Below are 21,157 nucleotides of genomic sequence, written 5' to 3'. Positions count from 1 at the left end.
CTGTTTTAGCCATAATTAATCATACACATGTCTAGCTAAAAGAACAAAGCAAATTCAACGTTTCCAGCCAACAGGAGCTTTTTCGTAATTTGATAAGATCAGATAAATTTTAGCCTTTGCCAGAAAAACATTTAGCTTTTGAGACTGCTCCTTCATTATTCTAACAGATACCATTTCTGATTTGTCTCTAAATTTTCATAAAAACTTCCTGGTAAAAAAAGTCGCACATAAAATATTTCAGGCAGTTTAAGTTAATTTTGAATTATTAGTTTTATACATATATATATATATAAATTTGAGCACTTCATGATAAAAATGAAGTGAGAGAAAGGTCAAAACTTAAAAAAAAAAATCACTTTTCATTTCCCATCATTTCACTTTTTCAAAAACCTTGTTTTGAAACAGAAATATTTGGCTGCTTGAATCCTATTGATTTCTATCTTCTCGCATCTCTAGTTTTGCATTCATCTTTCATATTTTTACATAATTTTAGAAAAATCATTTACTAAAGCTCTTTTTCTTTGTTCCTCCATGAAAAAGCAAACACAACCCTTGTGGACAGGGTGAGTGATAAAGATATCAATTGGACTTAAAATGTCATAAATGTTTGCACAGAACTTTTCAGCACTTACAACTAATTAATATGTGCCATGAATTACAATATTTAATAAATAAAATTCAAATAAATGATGTAAAGCAGATGTAGTTGCCTTTAACTGATGCTGAGGACCTACAGCTTAAATCCAGGCCTGCCTTCCCTGACCGGTAAATGGTAATGTATTAAACACCATCTGAGTGATGAATAACAATAATGCCTGGGGCTGTGGAGGTTCTAAGCAATCTGCATTTCAAATGAGACTGATGCCAGTCAACTGTATTTATCTGAAAAGAAGCCAATAAAACAGACAGCATGGAAGAGATTTCAAGTAGGAAATACAGCAGATTCAGAGAAACGCTAGCTTTTTTTGGTGACCAGATAGTGGAATTGTTTTACTGGTAGCTACACACTGGTGCTTGGAAGAGATTATGCAACTATAAAAACATGGGCCAAAGTTGGGAAATTGTCATCTGACAATGTCAAAATCATCATGTCATCTGTTTTATCGCCTAGATTCAGTGCGCCAGTATCTTAGCTCAACACATTCTGAAAACATGCAAACAAATCATACAATGCCAACAATTCGGATTCACATCTGAATTTGCCCTGTGATTTGAGTATGGGAGACTGGGTCTTTTCTGGTGCTTCTCTTAGTGCATCAAAGTGCTAGGTTGGAAAATTATGGTGTTTTTACTGTGCCAGTCAGTGGCAATAAGAAAGCCAAAGTTTTGTTATTAGCTTTTCTGGTTAATGTAAATTTATGCAGAGTTCTCTTTTGAAGTGCACTATAAATCAGTGATGTGCCATCAGAAGCTCCCAGGAGTCTATTTCAGAAACCTGCTCTCAGACAGGGAGGAGAATTGAGCTTCCCTCCTATGCCAGATAGAATTAATTCCTTCTTTAGTTGATGCTTAGTAGTTTCTGCCATACAAAGGCAGATGTAAAAAGTTTGAGTTGGTATAGTGAGTCACACTAAAAATTCAGGAAATGTTCAAGTTGTGATTGACAGCAAAGACACTGCTGTTTGGTGATGTCTCCTTTATTCTATTACATTTCATATCTTGAATACTCCACATTTTGCCCACAGTGCCACTCTTGGAGGTGTGATAGGCAGCAGTCAAATAGGGAGATTTGGACAGACTGAGGAAAGATCCTCTCAGTTTCTTGGCTCAGTTGCTGTTTGAAGTAACTGCTGTTTGAAGTAACTGCTGTGCAATTTTTGAAGCTAATCCAGTGACAATACCAGTAGAACCACCTGTGTTGGTGGTTAATTAGATGACTACTTAACTCATCAGCTGGACAATATTTAGTGAAAGAGACCAGAGTACCTTGTAAACAGGGAAGGAGGACATGTGTACAGTAGGCAGATACTATGCAGCTTCCTCGTTAAACCTGGGGGTGAGTGAGCTTCCCACTACATGCAGCTTCTGCAGTGATAAGTTACTCAGCTTTCTTTCTGCGCATCCTTTACTTCAAGAGACTTAACAGACGTGTATTTTTTTCACTGGCTATTTTGGTGATATCACCTACAGCTCTAGTGCTGGTGCTCTGGTGTTTTAGATTTGGTTCTGAATTTTCCCAACATTCACAGTTCCAGATTTGTACCTTGGGCTATTGTCTAATGTTCAGGCATGTGATTGATCATGTTGATTTATAAATTTATATTACTTTGACACTATTCTCAATAAAAATAGCAAGAATACAGTCATCCAGGCATTAAAAGAAACTCATAGTGAAGCAGAACAGATATCGTTCAGAAAACCTGGTGGACATGGAGGTGCTCTTCAACTCAACCACTTTGCTTCTTTGAGTGCTTTCTTTTATCTATGTCACTGCTCTGTTGTGCAGGGTTCTTCAGAAGGAGCATCACAAAAAATGCAGTATACAAGTGTAAAAATGGAGGCAACTGCGAGATGGACATGTACATGAGGAGAAAATGCCAGGAGTGCCGTCTAAGGAAGTGCAAGCAAATGGGCATGTTGGCTGAATGTATGTATACAGGTATTTGCATCACACAGTCAGAATGTGCAGAGAACGCATTACTCTATTAGTTTAAGTGGGCGGGTTTAATAATAAAGCTATAACAGGTTAACGATGCCATGCCTGCGCATCCCACTGAAAAAGACAGATGCACTTACAAGCAACAGGATTTAATTGGTGGTCAGGGACATAAGGACTGAGCAAGTGGTGAAGGAAAGGCTGTTCTGCACTAGATGACAGCCATTAGTGTGCTTCAGTGGGAAGGAAAAGCAGCTGGGAGAAACAAGTCTACCTGAGACTCCCCAGGAGTGAGGAGTTCGCAGTCTTGTGGGAGCCAAAGCAGGAAAGTCCTTGCTCTTTCCTTTGCTACTCTTTCTGTCAAGTTTTTGCGAGCCCAGTCCAAATTTTGGCATTCAAACAATGCCATTCTCAAGAAAAGAGGCGGACAGCTGCTAGCAGAGAGTTTCTGTGGATTTGTCAAACGTAAGTTCTCAGACCTCACCCAGCAATCAGACAAAGCCTGCTAAGGTCCTTTTTTTATAGTCTTATTAGCTTTTCTCATGGCACTATAGAATATCCTGCCTTGCATATAGGCATATAGGTAGAACCATCTCCTTAAATGAAGCTGATAGACTTTAATAATGTTTCATATTGAAGCAAATATTCTATTCAGACTGACAGCTTACAAACTGCTTTGAGCTTCACATCGGATAACTTAGAACAACAAGGATATTGGAGTGCAGCTTTAAACATGCTTAAAACTCCATTTTGAGCAAAATGTTGGCCAATCCATTATTTTTGCAAGCTTGCTCCTGAGAACAGTCTGTAAACACCTGCTCTTCTGCCTTCCATGAACAGGGCTACAATTCATTTTTCTTGATGTCTCCAATTATTTTAGCATACACGTATGTGTGAAACCAATTTAGGTTCATACAGGAAATTAATCTACTTGGAATTTTTAATATACTTCTATCCCTCAATCTGATCAGAATATGCCATATTAACTGTTGGTTTTGTGAGAAACAATAAGCTCCATCAATATTTGGAATGCATTGCCAGCATAATGTAATTAATCTTTCATTCTGCAAATTGAACAGACTACAACGATCCTGAGATATGACATATTCTTGTGCAACATGTAAATATATGAGCAGACACTGTGATGACAGCACTCTATGTGTCCCTAAGTGCCAGGGCAAAATAAGTCCCCTGCGGTGCTGATCCCAGATCCATTGTTCCGAAATTTTAAGGGTTCAAAATAGCACAAGTGACTCAGTACAACGAAAAAACAAACCATCACCGAAAAAAATAGGTCAGTGTAAATAATACTGACTGGGTCCGCATGAAACTTTTAAACTGACCTATCGTTTTCACAAACTGGCATACGTGAAATAAAAGCCAGTGAGTGCCACTGCCATTCGACTCTTTCTCTGCAATGGAAACACTGGGTGCCTTGTGTTACTCATGACTTAACCATAAGCATGCTGTAATGCGCTGCAATGAGGATGTTTGGCAAGGTACTATTTAATGGCTTTTAAGTAGAAGTGTGCTGTATGACTCCTTTGAGTTCAAGGCAATCCAGGACAGTAAAACACAAGGCTTCTAGTAGTATAGAGCATTTATTTGGGAAAAAAAAGACTGGGAAATAAAAGGTTACCTTGAACTTTGTTTCACTTACTCATTTTGTAGGATTGTAATTGCAAACTCTGTGGATTCTTTTTTCCCTCTGAACAAGGACATAAAGTCTTATAAACATTTATGGCATGGCTGCTTAACAATCCTATCCTGCTCTTTATACACAGACCACAGACAGATCGAAATTGCTAACCATCAGTCTCAGTCATTTGCTGTGGTTTGGTAGAAACTAAATTTCTTGGGTGAAATGCCTACCTAGGGAAGATGCAGGTTCCACCACTCTTCATGGAAGGTAATAGCCTTTTAATATCCATTGAAACCTGGCTATCTCTGAGGTAAAAAGTAAAGTCCTGTCTCTCACATGAGTTTTCCAGCCAACTTAAATGGAGCCAGAACAAGATGTCAAAGTACTACTCAGTAACAGGACACATAAGAAAAAACTGTCATTGCTTAAGGAAAATGTGAACTAAACTTTCCCTAGGAAGGCAGTAGACCAGATTCTAAGCTGGTAGAAAACAGTACAAGTCCATTAACAATGTCAAAGGATGCACTGAATAATTTAGAAAATGAAATCTATGATGCTGTGCAGCAGCACAAATTACATGGCTCGATACCAGTTATTATCTCCATCATTCCTGTTCCCCCTTTTCAAGGTATTATTTGCAGGTCTTATTTTAATCATGTAAATTTCCTCTTCTCTCAGCGGTTCAGGTAGGTTATTTTATATAGTGCTTAAACAGGAAATTAAAAACATTCACAACGAAATTCACTGTTTTCATGGTATCTTCCTCCACTATCATATACTCACTGAATAAGCCTCTTTTCCTGCTCTGCATTTTCAAAGGTGGAGAATGGAAGGATACTTGAAAGAAGCTCAAAAAAAAAGAAAAAAAAAAAAAGAAAGAAAGAAAAGAAGTCCTGTGCTGATAGGTTTATTTTTAGATTAATACTTAGCTGCTTACTTTTTTCATTTGTGCTTTCTGGCTGTCTTCCACAGGTTGTGTAGGGTACTTATTGTCCCTTTCTTTTGTTAGCACAAGCAAATTGCTAGTTTTTATGGCATCCAAGGATGCTCCCTGGTTCAAGGTACTGAAATGTAGTCTAGAACAAACCCCACAAATGCAAAAATCCTTTCATTATGCAAGTGAACCTCTATAATAAAACCAGGGCGTTATTCAGTCCTCTAATACAGTGAAATATAAACCAGCAAGACCAAAGGTGTAACATTTTAAATAAATACATTTTGCAGGTACATTTTCCAGCCTGAGTTCTGAGCCTACATTTTCAGCTGTTGGTCTACCTGTATATTGACAGTGTAATAGCTTAAGCCCTAGAGCACTCTCTTCTCATTGGACTTTCTGTGAGAAGATTCTGCACTACAGCCATAATACTGCTTAAAGATTATTGAAAACATTCACTGCTCTTTGTGTAAGAACAGCTGCACTGTGATTACTGTTTTGGATCAGATGAGGAGCACACTTTTGATGACAGACTTCCAATTGATCCTGCTCCAATTATTGTGCTTTGGTTCAGGTGCTGGAGCACATGAAGGGGTTTTCTCTTGGATGAAACAACCAAAGACACACTCCAGGGCACTCCCATTGCTAGTGGTTTTTCTGTCTGTAAAACCAGATTCGAGCTGGTCCAAAGCAAGGACCCCAACATACACACTCTATGGATAGTGGCTCACCAGAACCGTTTTGCTCTGCAGATGGGCTCCTGCTGAGCTAGACTACTCCTTAGTGTGTACTTAGTATGTCTCATTAGACATTATCCAAAAATAATGACGTGTTCAGGAAATGATCTGCCCAGGTAAGTGGGTTTGGTAGTGTAAAGGCCATTCATGGGCATGTTTATGTACCTATTCAATGCCTGAGGCATATGTAAATCTAGTTGCTATCATCTGTTGTATTATGTGCTCTAGGTCTGTTAACAGAAATACAATGCAAGTCAAAAAGGCTACGGAAAAATGTGAAACAGCCCCCAGATCAGACAGTCAATGAAGATAACGAAGGCCATGACATGAAACAAGTGACATCTACAACTAAAATATATAGGGTAAGAAAATTCTTGTAATAGTTTGTACGGTAGTGGTGATGTTTGAACTCACTATGGCTAGCACAGGGAATATAGAGTACTTGCAAACTCTCTGGAGCTTTCTATATTAATTAAAACTCCATCTCCCACCAAGTCAAGGAAATACCTTGAGTGTAGAAGTACTTCTGATATTTTCAGTCAAATCTCAGTAAAGCATACATAAAATCCATAAAGTATTTTTTCTGTGATATATATGTCAGGTATATATCACACAAGGTGAGGTATGATACTAAACTTTGAGTATTTCTAGTTATTTGCTAAACAGATCCTTATTTCTAGTAATAAACCACACAAACCCACACAGTTTAGAACCATTATACGCCTCTCCTTTTACACTATAGAAATCTCAGTAACAAGCAAGCCTCTTGTCTGCTTGGTCTCCAAGTGTGAAAAATAGATGTATAGCTTTTGCCTAAAGCAAGAGATGCTGAATGATTTCTGTGACTGCATTTCATGATGGGCTTTTTTTCTTTGCCAGTATAGGAGAAAATAGAATTTAGCCCAGAACAGCAGAACCTTCTTGATTACATCATGGATTCATACAGTAAACAACAAATACCACAGGAGGTGTCAAAAAAACTAGTAAGTACCTTGATGAATTCATTTTTCAGCTGCAGATAATGTAGCTGAGGATTACATGGCAGAAAATATTTGTACTCAGCATAAATAGGTGTAATAAGCAGTAGAACGAACTACGGGCAAGAAGTGACCATTAAAATGTGCTGCAAGGAAGGCAGAATCTCTCCCATTCCGTCAACAGTTAGAACACATCTTTGTCAAACTTACATGCTAAGAAAAAGCTTTCAACCCTGGAAATACACTTTTATGCTCAAATCTAACCATTGCTGATGGAGCTTTGGTTTTCGCATTGTCAGTATAGGCAGTGATTTCAGTTTGACTTGCAACCAAATTTCCATTTTATAAAGATAACAGCCTGGAAGCTTGAAAATATTTCATTTTTTTTAAATACAAATTCCCAACATCTTTCAGATTTGGATTTTTGTTTCATTCCCTCTTCTTTTGTTTTTCTCTCTATATTCTAGAAATTTGGTTTTCCCTTTAAGATGTCCCATTTTTCATAATAGGATGGAAAAACTTTGGGAAACAAAAGAGGAAAAGAAGGTTTAAAAGACAGGGATTATATTTTTTTACAAAACTGTCATGTCCAATCATAAAAACAAAAAAACCCCACCCGCCCAAAAAAACCCCAAAACCAACCAACCAAAAAAACCTAAACCAAAACAACTGTAGAAAATTATTTCCTAAGTCATCTACTTGGAGGTATCCCTCCTTATGGCAGGGGGATTGGACTAGATGATCTTAAAGTCCCTTCCAACCCGAACCATTCTATGATTCTATGAAGACACTTGCAGAGGAGGGTTGAATAAAAATGAAATGGGAAAATTAATGGTTAACAAGACTTTTGGTTAAATATTACATACATTAAATACATAGAACTTCTAGCTCAGGAAGTGCCTAAATCATTGGTTGCTAGATATGACACTGACAGTGAGACAGATTTTCCAGAGGAAAAGGACACTATCTACTTCTCATGCTGCCTTCTAAAATACCTGTTTTTGACAACCACTGGAGACAAAATACAGGGTTAGATGGACCTCTTGCCTGATCCAGTCTAATCTTGTACATTATGCTCTTAAATGTGAAGTGACAATGAGTGGTAACAGATTTTGTTTGGTTTGATTTTTAACAGTTGCATGAGGAATTCAGTGCTGAAGGAAATTTTCTGATTTTAACAGAAATGGCTACCAGTCATGTGCAGGTCCTTGTGGAATTCACTAAAAAACTACCAGGTACATCCAGTGTGTTGCGCCAAATTTTGTTATTGCAAAGCTTACATCCCTTTCAGTTGCCATTTGAAAATTGTTATGTATATTTTGAACGCTATATAAAAACGCTGCCTCATCTGACACATACGCATTCTTCAGACACTGTCTAAAGAAAAGGAGCTTTGTGCTCAGTGGAATAATATGTTGAATAATTCAAACTCTGCTGCTCTGAGATGTGGCACTCTTTACCTACTGACAAACAAAACACTCAGAGAAGGGGGTTATGTCTCTAGAGATATTTTTTTTAATATATCAGTGCAGTGCCAAATATTCTGCCTTTAAACTACCACTAAAACTTGCCAGACTCTGCTTCACTCTCTTCGCTGCCTTTCTAGCAAAGTCTCTATGTCATGGCATCCACTGAACTGTGAGTCCTACCAAGAACTTGGTGGCACCAATATTTATGATCTTTGCATGGTGTGTTATGGACAAGCACTGAAAACCCGAAGCTAACATTAGTATTTTTTTTAACTCCCAAGTTGACATTACCTCAGGAGGGAACACTGGGCATAGTACAGGTTCCTTGTAATTAAGAAAGGTTCATTGTAATGTCTAGCTATATGAAAACGGTATTTTCCTGGCATTCCCATCATATTGACCCTTCCTCTGTGTGTTACGGGCTTGCTTCAAAGCCTAGCACTGCAGTTGTAACTATATTTTTTATGCTAACTGGGATATTGGCTCACAGGTAATCAAGAAGAGTGGAACTTTCCAATTGAATAATCTGCTTTTTCAATGTTCACTTAGAGTATATCTGGCAGGATTTATCACCTTTAAGTTTCATTCTCTACTTTATCATTTTCTATACTTCCCCACATAATCAGAGGGTGGTTATAACGTGGGTACCTGCATTTGCAGGTATGAGGAGAGTTTCCCATGATCTTCAACCACTCATTCTTTTTTCAGAGGAACAGCTCTGTACTCACACAAGTTACCAAATTCCTTCTGATTTCTTCAGTGGGTTTTAGAGTCCTTCTCTTCCAAAAAAGAGAAAGGTGTATTTAAACACAGCAGGAAGCCTGTATGTAAACTAGTACCTTAGACCAAAGGCAAGGTGAAATATTTAAAATTAGGCGCTTCAAATGCTGATTTTTGCCATCAGAGCATGGAAAGGGCTGAAAGCAGCATAGCAGAGGGAGAGTCATATAGAGAGCTCTGATGGAAACATGGCAGAAGACGTTAGGCAGCACCATCAGGCTAGACAAAATCTCCACTATTGGTTGTGCCACACCACTAGATTTTGCTTATCATTTGACTCTTAAAGTACCATGAATAGTGAAACACAACTCTAATGTTCATAAACTGCAATTATTTTCTGGAATCAAGGTTTCAATTTCTGCAGCATTTGTCGCCCCTACTAACACCAACATCAAGTTTGTGCAGATGCGCAGCACTTCATGTGCATGAATTTCAGGACAGAAAGTAGTGGAGACTTTTCTCTTGCTGCCTTACTTATCTCTGACAACTCCCCAGGCTTCCAAACCCTTGATCATGAAGATCAGATTGCTTTGCTGAAGGGCTCAGCAGTAGAAGCGATGTTCCTCCGTTCAGCAGAGATCTTCAGTAGGAAACTTCCTACAGGACATACTGTCCTTTTAGAAGAAAGAATTCGCAATAGTGGTAAGTATCTTGATTAACAAGGAAAAACCAAACCATGCCATTGCACCTCTGTGTCAGTATTTTGCCCTTGACAAGCTAATAAAATTGTTTATTAGCACTGAAATGGCTTTATATGAATGTTGTTCTTTATATTAACTAGAACAAATCTAACTCAGCCTTGAGTCTAAAGGTCATAAGGTAAAGGTTTATTTATAAACACATTGCAAGTACTATGAATAATGCTATATGAAATAAACTTGGTGCAATTCTCCAACGGTAAGCATGAAAGAACAATGAAGAAGAAATACCACCATTTCATATTATTCACATAAAATATCTATATTTTATGCTTTCAAAGGCAATCACTACGTATAAGAAAATGAAAAGGGGTTTAAGTTGTTACTGGAGATGACTGAAGGGAACCACCTACTCTTGAGGTCAATTTGGTAAAATTGAATCACACTGCACGAGATGCATAGAAGAATTATAAACATGGCATGTTTTCAGTGTGTTTTCTGCTCCTTAAGGGCTAGCTAAGGCTCAGCTGTTGTGATAGATTCTACTTGTTCTAGATGTAAATCTTAATAATTAAGAAAAGCTGATCAGGGCTGGATATTATTTGTTTCTCAAAACATAAAATATCATGTTTTGCACTTTTATGCATTCTTTGTGCTCCACTGATGCAATACTGAATGTTTTGCCCTTTTCTGTATTGATCAGCAAACTTTATCTACCTCTCAGCTACCTATCATCCAAAACTCAGATGTAACAAAAATTCTAAATCAAAGCCTGACTATAGTCAGAATGAGTGCTTTGATTCTGGCTTCTGGCCTTCCTTTTTAGTAGTCAGAAGGAGAAGAGACAGGGAAACATTTAACCTCAGTGCTAGTCATAGAAATGGGCTTGAACTCACTTCTGAAACTCTTTATGAGCGGTAATGAGAAGGTACTAGTGATGTATGCAAAATTAGACCAAGACATATATTTGAAACCCTGAAAAGAAGTTAGGAAAAATGAGAAGAATTCACTTGCTGAACATATGTGATTAGATTGGGTTAGCACACTCATTTCTAGGTTTATATTTTGTAGTTTTCAATAAAAGGTGGCTGTTCAATGGACTGGAAATGGTGACTTTGAGTATGATATAGATGGCTTATGGTTCAGATTCTGCAGGCAGAGAAGTGTGCCAAGAAGGCCAGAGATATTTCCTGGAAACTATAATGAGTTGTCATGGATCCAAATGTCTTAATTAAGTTATTTTTCTACTAGAATATAGCCTAATTTTTTATTAAAATATGTCTTAGACAAATGAATCCATATGAATACATGATTACTGAAAGCTTCTGCTCCTAATCTATACAGTCAGTATCAACCTTGTTCGAGGTATCAACAGTTTATAAAAAGCAGAAGCAGGAAATACTTTGATCCAGAACATTATTTAAGCCACTGTATCATAACAACAGTTTTTTCCTTAATCATAATTTTAAAGTATCCTTTTAATTCTCTGCAACTATTGAGTCCAGATGAGATGCAACATAATTTTTTGCAATCTAGTACTAGACTTAAAGATAGCATTTCATACCAGAACATGACGAGCTGGAATATGACATTGTATCCTGCAATATTATCTACTTATTATGAAATAGATTTAAAAATGATCATTTTGTGTAGAAGAAAGTTTCAAGACAAGTAATGATTTCAAATGGGGTATTATTTATTCCAAATGAAAATTTCCTGCAATACTTTTTCTGGGGGAAGAAAAAGAGAAAGGTAAATTCAAAGAGAATTCTGGATCAGAGCAAAACCTAGGCTGAATAGTTAGCAAGAAATTAAATATGATAACTTTTTTAATGTGCATATCTACACATATATATCTTAATGCTTTTGGAAAAGCCTCTCAAAAATATTTTCCCTCTAGACAGGATCAAGTTGGAGACATAAGAGGAAATACTGCCGCTAGAATTGCTCCCTCCCTATATTACAGGAGCATAATGTATTATTCAACTTACTTGCTCCTGGCTGCATTCTTTCCTTCCACTAATAACAAGAATACAGGACAAAAACCCCTTTTTGACACATATTATTTGTCCACTCTCTGCAAATTCAAGCCTACTTAAAAACATTTTCCTTTGCCACACTTAATGGGGCTGTGACAGAAAACAACAAAAGCAGCTTGTAAATCTTCACATTTGTAGCAGTTGTAACTTATTTGCTGCTATTTAACTGTTAGTGCTACTGTACAGACCCAGAAGTCACTCAAAATCTCCAGTCTCTCACTTTGGACTTAAATTGCTGTATGCTAGAGCGTATCTGTCAATCTGGCAATGCCACTCACATGAAAAGTCATAAATGAGTTCTTTAAACACCCCTTTGCCTGTGTATTTAGTACTGGTAGCTGCCTGACAGAGAGTGGTATTACTTCCTTTGCACCAAAAATGCAAGCAGATTGGTTTATAGAAGGAAGGATTTTTACTGGGTAGGTTTGACTCTCTCATGCTTCCCAAGCATATTTCTCAGTGCTCACTGAACTTTCATAGGAATCCTGTTTGCTGTTACACAGGCTCCCACAGTTTCTTGGTTTGATTTTAATAGCTCGTCTTAGTGCATTTTTTCCTGCAGATTTTGTCTTAGTTTATGACAAATTCCAAAATTACACATTTAGGCAAACTGAGTAACTGTTGGGAAATACCTACTACTGAGATATCTTATTTTTTGTGGTTTAAATCATGGTCACTTTCAGGTGTCCCTTGTTTAAACAAAATGAAAGAAAAGCATCCAAATTCTTCTGTTATCTTTGCTTACAAAGTTACATACATACAAAGTTACAGTTCATATCTCTGCATTTCATAGGACAATACCAGGGCTCAAGATTGAATAATAGCCTGTACTAAACACGGTATTACGATAGAAACTCAAGCTGCCTCTTCCAGCCTTAACCAGTAAGAACACATCCTACTAGAAAATGCAGCTGGCCATTCTCATGTTGTAGACTGGTCCAAGACAAAATGGGCAGAAGAGATTAAACCCAAGCCAAATAAAAAAGAAAACTCAAGAAAATTACATGTAAATTTGGACATATGGACTTTTTTCTGTGTGTGTACACCTCACTGAAAAGCAAGATTAAATGCAGCAAACTGAAACACCCTGCAAAGACAACAGAAGGCAGCTTTGGAAACATACTGATAGCTGAGTGAGAGTTTAGGAATTAAATTTGTAGGTAATGAACGAAGAAGCAGCATCAGGATTATTCATTACTCCTAGTGAGGTCCTAAACACTGTCAGGCCGTCAGCCATAAATTATTGTTGTTAGTCAGAACTTCTGTCTACATATTTTTTAGGAGCAGACAATTGCCTGAATGTCACATAAGTCCTATTGTCAAGCCTCAATGTCTGTATCCATAATATTGGGGGGTAAGCATCCTGCCTAAAAGTCACAAGCTGTCCAGACTTCTGTCACCTGCCACCATGTCCACTTGGAAGCTGCTGTCATCTATTAATATTTATGCGTTCCCCAGTCTGATTGTATGGAACAGATTTTTTTTTTTCCTGATAAAGAAGCCAGAGATCTGGTGGTGATGACCTTTGAGCATTAGCAGCCTTCGTCTTTATTCTCATGCTGATGAGGGGTATTTTTATTTCTTAGCTTCAGCATATCACTCAAGTCCTGGTGCATCTCAGTGACTGCCTTTGTTTGTGCCCTTATGGATTTTCTCCGTAAGATGTTATGGAAATTTTTTCATTAGCTGCTCCTGAGACTGAAATCCTCTCCTTCTCTAATGTTGAGACTTAATGAGAAATAGACATTTTATTTAATGTTAATGAGAGTTTGTATCACTTATTCATCTTGATGCTTCACTACATATACACCAAAAGTTGTGACTGATTTACTTATTCCATGAAAGAATGCACATTCTGACATCTGACATCCTAGTAATTTAATGCTTAATTTCTGTTATTTTAAAAGCAAACTCTCCATGTTATCTAAGAGTACAATATTTTTTTAAACAGTGCTGAAATACTGAATGTTTTCTCAGTGAGCATTTATAGCTTGTTTTCCTAGGAACATCTGCTTTCAGCAGTCATGAAGAGCCCGGATTTTTATTTCGTCATTTTATGCTACAGAGCAGTTCTACTAATTTAGGTATCAGGGAATAATATCTGATATGGACACAAACAGAAGAATCTGAACCCAAATTTTTGGTTGGTGACAGGACACCTAACATTGTGAAATACACTGTTGTCTTCCTGGATGGGTTACAGGTGCTGAAGTACAGTAAGATCCAAGGAAAAAAATAAATAGCCACAATTTCAAAGCAATGGCAAGAGGCCACTTTTTGCCCTTGAATGGGGGATACAAAGTTCCCATTGATTTGGACAAGAGACTCCTGCAACCAAGGACAAAATTTGGCACCAGAACAACAGATACCTGCTCACTTCCGCTGCCTTTGGCTTTTATTTTTTGATTATTAGTACTGAGTACTGGTAGTGCTCCAAAACCCTACTCTGCCGGGGTTTGTGCAGAGAATCAAAATGAAATTATCTTTGCTGCTGAGTCAAATAATCAAACCTAAGAGCGAGCAAGCTGGCCAGTATCTAGCCCCTTGTTTCTGAACTTACCTGCACATCATAGGTGTCTAACCCGCCAAATGGTCATATGCATCCACACGGAAAGAAATACTTACCATCCTGCAACTTGACACAAAACTGGCACACTGTCCAAAATATTTTGAAATTAGGACCACTCTAAATTACAGAGTATAGGAAAGAGCTTTTTGTTTGTACACAGTGCTGCACAACCTACCACACTGAGTTAACAAGTGCCACATTCTTGAATTACAAATAAAATTGATAAAAGCATTTAAATTGTATCTGTAGAGTTAATTTATACACATCAAAACAAGAACAGATGTCAGAGGACCCAATCTCTTTTCTTCTGCGTAAGTGTGCCTCTTCAGGCCAAAAACTTACTTAAATAGACTCAACCTCTGAAGACTGGCCCAAGGCAATGCAGATGCTGCTGCTGTGTGCCAGACCGCACTTCCTTCCTGGCTGCAGGCACTCAGGCCACTGCCAAAGGATGGCATGTGGCAATGCCATTTGCATCCTTCTTGCATGTTTAGTTTGTCTGTTGGGCTTTTTGTTGTTGTTTTGGTTTGTTTGGTTGGTTTTTGTTCTGGTTTGGGGTTTGTTTGGTTTTTTTACTAAGATTTCTTTGCTTTCAATAATGGCTTCACAGTGGTCCTATTGATTGTTCTTGAGAAGATAGGTTTTTGCTATCCTGATTGTAAGTTCTGCTTGGCACATGCTAACCTCTCATTTAAGTTGGCCATTTAAACTGTACAGGATGACAACAGAGAAGAGGCCACATGAGCATGCTCTGATGTATCTTCTCTACTGGCTAGATTTTCCACTTTTCAGCTCTCAGCATCAGCATGGAGAATTTGGTCAGTGTTTAAAGGGCCACTGATGCATTTGAACAGATTAGAAGGCAGAGCTCATAAGCAGCATGGAAAGCAGTTCTGGAAGATGAAACATTGTGAAAGATAAGATGTAATTTTGCAAGTAATTACTATATTTTGTTTTCATAAAACAGCCATTAATATACCCTTAGTTTAATATCCACTGGTGACTTTACGTTTATCAAGAAAAAATGTTCTCTTTACCCATATTAATCACTCAGTGCTATTTACTATTAATTAGTACTTACTCTCAAGATTTCCTCTTGCAATAGATTAATCTATTCAGTTTTAATCAACAGCCAAAATAGAAGGGAGAATACTGGTCTCAAAAAGCTGGCAATACTGACTTGATATCACAGTAAAACCTTCTATTCTGGGATAATGTTAACCAGATAATTATTTATGGCATGAAATTACAAACCTTAAGAAAGCATCAGCCATCTTTCCTACCTTCAGAGAGAAATTGTAGGAACAAAGCCCTAAAAAAGGAGAGGTCTGAACCTATACTGTGTCTTAAGCTATATACAGGAATGAAATTGTGCAAGGGGTGCTGAATGAATAATGCTCATGGGTTTAAATCTGCTCCAGTCTAATGCCACAAGGCTGTGCTCAGTAAAGTCAGCATTTCCCGCTGACAACCCTGGGGTTTACAGCCAGTCATCCATTAACATAGCAAAATCAATCCAGTGATTTGCAATGTCTTCTGCAGACGGTAGCGTTGGGCTGGTGGTTAGGTAGACATCTGGGTAGATCAGAGTGATACATGATGAAACACAAAGGAGAGTCATTTTCTTATTGCCATAATGCTGTATGAAACAAAGTTTTTGAAACCTTTTTGAGAAAAAAATTGAGGAGGTACCATTAGCACTGCCTGGGAAACTCTGCCTATCTGACACAGTACTGTGCTCTTGTCTGATCTAAATAAAGAGGGCTAGATGAACTTAACTTTCCTGTTCTATCTGAGGCCGGAAATACATTATAACTTTATCTATTGGGTTTGGTTTTTTTCCACTTTTGGAGTATGATTTGTAGCAATGACATTTGAAAAGTCATTTAATTCACTTCTTCTCTAGACTTTCCAGTTAAAAGAACCAAATTGTCTTTAATTCTTTTTCTGATAACTTGAATTGAAGTGACAGTATCTTGTACAGTAGATAAGAAAAAAAATAAAAGGCAAGAACTGTAAACATTTGTTTCCTGCTTTTTTCCTTTCTGGTGGAGCTTATTAACTCCAAACCACAGCGTTTTCAATCCCGTTAGAAAACAGCCCCCTCTTGTGATGGAACAGTGGTTTGTGTAACATGCATACAGGATGACGAAATAACAGGGAAACTCCAGCACAGATGGGGTGAGAGCAAAACTAGTAACTAAGAAAAAAATCCATTATCCTAGTCTCAAAATTGCTCATTTTGCATGGTTTCATGTGTGACATATATCTATTTAAAGATTGCAAAGTTCTTCTCTCTTTAGTAAAAGAATTAAATCAGTTGCATTGCTGAAACATCCCTTTTTGTGCCCTTTCACTTCTTCTCTTTTGTTTTATTTCTCTAGCTGGAGTACAGCAGTGCAGAGAAGCTCTCTGCCATAATTTCATTTGCTTCCAAATCTATGCTCATTTTTTGCTTCACCCATCCATACTTTAGTATTTTAATATTATAATCACAAGCTTTCTGGGGCCAGGATTGTTTTACTGCATGCTTGTGCAGTGCCTGGACCAGTGAGGACCTGAATTAGTTACTCCACACCCTGTTCACCAGCATCATTTTCATCCTACTTCTGCTATATTGACAGCAGGACTTGAGAAGCTTTGTGGTCAGCAAAACAATGAATTAATCCAGATGAAAACTAACCTGACTCCCCCCCCAAAAAGAGAAAGAAACATCAAATTATGAATATGAGAAACAAATGATGGGAGTCTTAGTCACAGCCCACTTCCTTCCATCTCCTGTCTGCTGCCAAAACGATCATGCCCAGTGGTGTGCTACCTTGCATAGAGACTTCTAAAAATACCCAGTTTGTCTTGAACTGTTTTCATGTCATTGCTGAGCTATTCACTTCCACGAAAGGGATTCATTTGTTCTGCTTTAGGGCTCAGATGGACTTATTTTTTTTCCTGTTTCTAGATTTATGCGAACTTTAAGACTACATATGTCATATTGTAGGGAACTCTGGTATTTAAAACTGCCCAAGAGAAAGCGAGGCGGTTCCCCAAAATTTAGCAATAATAAGCGTTCAAAATTTACATAGTTAACATTGATGACTAACAACATAAACCTCGCAGAACATTAGATGCTGTGACTACTGTTTGCTCTGTATAAAGCTCCAGCTGTGTTACTCACTTCCACAGGAAGAGCTGACTCGCACCATATGCATCTGCTTAATTGACTTAGACTCTTCTCAGTAGTGTTGAACTTGTTACAAAAATGATATTTGTGGCTTATAATCTGAAATGAACATAGGTCACTCATGTGGTCACATGTCTAAACACATCATTCAGCCACAGAATAAACCACACCCTGCATGACCATGCTTTCACTCTGTTGGGACACAACGATTCCACCGAATCAAATAAGTTCTCATTGTCATAGCAAAATGTGACTTGTTCGTAGTTAAGTCAAATGACTTCGTGTTTCCTTTCTTTGAGTTCCACCTGCTGAGTTTCATTTTGAATTTCCCCTACTGGAGGCACTCCAGACACCATCCAGTCCTGGCCTCCAGCTTCATGTTGTATCCAACACTCAAAATCACATTATTTCATGTGGTTTCCACACCAAGCTATACAGTCTTCTCCCAGAACAGCTCAAAATTAAGAGTAAAATGATAAGAAATCCTATAGCCCTCATCTGTGGGAACAAAGGAGATTTCTGTCCTTTCAGCCAAGGAAGTCCAAAAGGTTACTTGCTACAGAACTTCTCTTTCAGATCGTTACACCTCATCCATGCCACCGCTTCAGAGTTACAGGCAACCATTGTCCAGTCTAGTGGCTGCTCTGAGCGACTCACACACCAGTTTAAAAGAAATAATAATTTTGATGTCACAGGACTTACTTCTCTTTTACACCAAAAAAAGCAGAATGAAGCACATCTGTAATTTTAGGCTAAGTAAGAACATTGTGACTTGATGACAAAGCCACTAAGAGGAAGCCCAACCAACATGCCCCAGTTCGGTAACCCCAAAGGGTTTCACTGATGGCGAAAGAATCACATGATCCTTTCCTTAAACTGGGATGGATTTTAATTATTCATGGCTCTGTACTTTATAAAACACTAGTTTATTTATTTTATTATTTATTTTATTATTTACTTTTGCAAGCAAGCTGATTTTGGACTACAGGTAATCCTAAACCTAACTAAAGTTTCAGGCTACAGAGAAGGAACAATTAAGACTCTTTATAGAGACAACTGAAGCAACTGCCCAAGGTAGTTGGCTTTAGGGTAGAGTTGGGCTAGAATTAAACTATACACCCTGAGAGGTTTCCATAGAACTAATGTAAAGATAGGAAACATGGGGACTGTTTCACAAACTGTGCATACTGGAAACAGAAAGAAAAATATGCATGAAACTTGTCCTGAAGAGCCAGATGGACACATCTGTAGAGGAAAAGGAATTGCTTGAAAGAAAGACTTTGAAAACATGCAAAAAGAAAATGGCTAGTGCTTGCCTGTTTCTACTCCGATCTGGAAAACAAGGATAGGCCTACACTTCTGTAACCAATTGGCTTGCATGAGGCATGATTTGTGTAGTAAATTTCTCCCACCAAGACAGTCAAGGCTTCAAACACTAAATAATTGCTCTGTGGTTATGAACCAGATTATTTCAATAATGTAAAAATATTTTTTTTCTCTCACAGGTATCTCAGATGAATTTATAACTCCCATGTTTAATTTTTACAAAAGCATTGGAGAGCTGAAGATGACACAGGAAGAATACGCACTGCTCACAGCCATAGTTATTCTTTCTCCAGGTAACTTCTAATCCAGAATTAAATATTAGTGGTTTTGGAAAGAAAGCATGAAGACTGTGAACTGAAACTTGTAAAAACTTACATTCTACAAAGAGTAAGTGAACATACATGCTTAGTATATTCAGCTGTTAAACCAGAAAACAAGCACACAAATCCAAACTCCAAATGCCCTGCTACACCATCTGGTTTTGCATATAAGGAAAGAAAGTGTCTAAACACCCCGTTTAAAAAAAGATTTCTGGTATCCCTTTACTGCTTAGCATGACAGGCTTCTTTCTTCAGAAAATCCCAATGTGGTTATGTGCACATTGCTACAGACCATGGTGGAATCACATTTTTTAGAGGGAAATTGTACAGTGCCTCAAACAAACGGACTATCATAGCAATGGGAAAAGAGAAGCCTGATGCTTCAGGGCAAAAGACAGACACTGAGGTTTCCAAATCAGATTTCATGGAAGAAGGGAAGGCGAAGCAATCCCATGTCTCTTTGAGTCTGTGTGGCTTAGGAATTTTTTTCTACACCAAAAATTTCAGTGACAAAAAAAACCTGTCCTTTTTTTGCTCTCTCTTCAAGTACCCAAACACATACTTCCATATGAACAAGATAAAAAGACACCTCCCCACCTGGGAAGAGGAATCAAGAAAAGGCAAGGAGATCTGTGGGTTGAAATAAAAACAAATTTAATAAAATAATAACAAGAAAACACAATATTAGTAATAGTCTTAATATAAAGTACACAGCGTTATGCTTGGCCAATATAGTGGGGGAGTAGGCCTTGGGAGCAGAATGGCAGGCAAGACCCTCTTGGGATGACAGCCATAGAAGAAGGAGAGCCATCCCCAGCAAACTGCCCAATTTACAGTGAGCATGATGTTTGTGGTATATAATAATTTTCACTGGCCAGCCTGGGGTCACTTGGGGTCAACTGCCCTGGGCTTCTGCTTCCCCCAGTCTTTGCACTCATTTATCTCAAGACCTTGATCACCATATACCAGTGCTCACGGAAAAGTAAAACAAAGTGTCTTATTGCTTTGTTCCCATGAAAGTAAGTACCACAGTCTTTGTAGAAATGGAGTTTTCCTGAATAGAAAACTGATTCTAAAGTTCTGTCCCAGTAAACCAGGACACCCTGTACACACACTCTGCTGGCCAAATTCCCTGGTTGCACTATGTCTCCAAGAACTTATGCTGTGCTGCTCAGTTATTGCAATGATGATACAGTCCCAGAGAAACAATTCCGAGTTAAAACTCTTCAGTTTTTGAAAAAGTTGAAAGTTTTCCCTAGCTAGAAGTGAGAGGTTTACATGAAAACCCTAAACCAAAAATGCAATGGTAAAGCACTATTTTATTTTATATAAAAGAAATATTTTTGGTAGGTGTGAACATCACTGCCCCAGTGTAAATATTTGAATATTTTGACATTTGTTTAACAATGTAAATATTTACATTGTATCAGAGCATGTACTTGCTAATTACTTATTTTTCTTTTAATGCCGTAACCAGATCGACAATACATAAAGGACAGAGAGTCTGTGGAAAGGCTTCAAGAACCCCTGCTGGATATTCTACAAAAATTCTGCAAACTGCACCACCCAGACAACCCTCAACACTTTGCATGTCTTCTGGGCCGTCTTACAGAATTACGGACATTTAACCATCATCATGCAGAGATGCTGATGTCCTGGAGAGTGAATGATCACAAATTCACACCTCTTCTCTGCGAGATCTGGGATGTGCAATGATGGATACATTTATTTTAGGAAAAATATCTCTTTCAAGGACCACATAGCATTTATTTTCAAAGAAAAATATCCCACAGTACATTAAATTTTCTTTACTGCGTTTTTATAGAAACATGCCATGGATTCATAAAACGAATTTTGTTCACTATACACAGAATATTGTATAGCTATCAGATTTTCACAAGTGAGTATAATTTTCTCTGTATTTATATTCTTTGATCAGAAAGAGTCCACCA

General features: G+C 37.8%; 1 protein-coding gene across 1 annotated transcript in view; it reads left to right on the top strand.

The window, feature by feature from the left end:
• The window catches only part of NR1H4 (nuclear receptor subfamily 1, group H, member 4), a 39,777-nt gene extending 18,623 nt beyond the window's left edge, over window positions 1–21,154 (top strand). Inside the window, exons 4-10 of the mRNA XM_010185222.1 lie at window positions 2,447–2,587; window positions 6,138–6,271; window positions 6,794–6,892; window positions 8,022–8,121; window positions 9,631–9,777; window positions 19,065–19,178; window positions 20,683–21,154. Coding sequence (XP_010183524.1) covers window positions 2,447–2,587; window positions 6,138–6,271; window positions 6,794–6,892; window positions 8,022–8,121; window positions 9,631–9,777; window positions 19,065–19,178; window positions 20,683–20,921 — 974 coding nt within the window. The 3' untranslated portion in view covers window positions 20,922–21,154. The remainder of the gene's footprint in view (window positions 1–2,446; window positions 2,588–6,137; window positions 6,272–6,793; window positions 6,893–8,021; window positions 8,122–9,630; window positions 9,778–19,064; window positions 19,179–20,682) is intronic.
• Window positions 21,155–21,157: the final 3 nt, after the last annotated feature.

This window comes from Mesitornis unicolor, unplaced genomic scaffold (assembly GCF_000695765.1).
Source record: "Mesitornis unicolor isolate BGI_N332 unplaced genomic scaffold, ASM69576v1 scaffold27175, whole genome shotgun sequence".
In the NCBI taxonomy this organism is placed as follows: domain Eukaryota; kingdom Metazoa; phylum Chordata; class Aves; order Mesitornithiformes; family Mesitornithidae; genus Mesitornis; species Mesitornis unicolor.
This window is presented reverse-complemented; position numbering and strand designations above follow the sequence as displayed.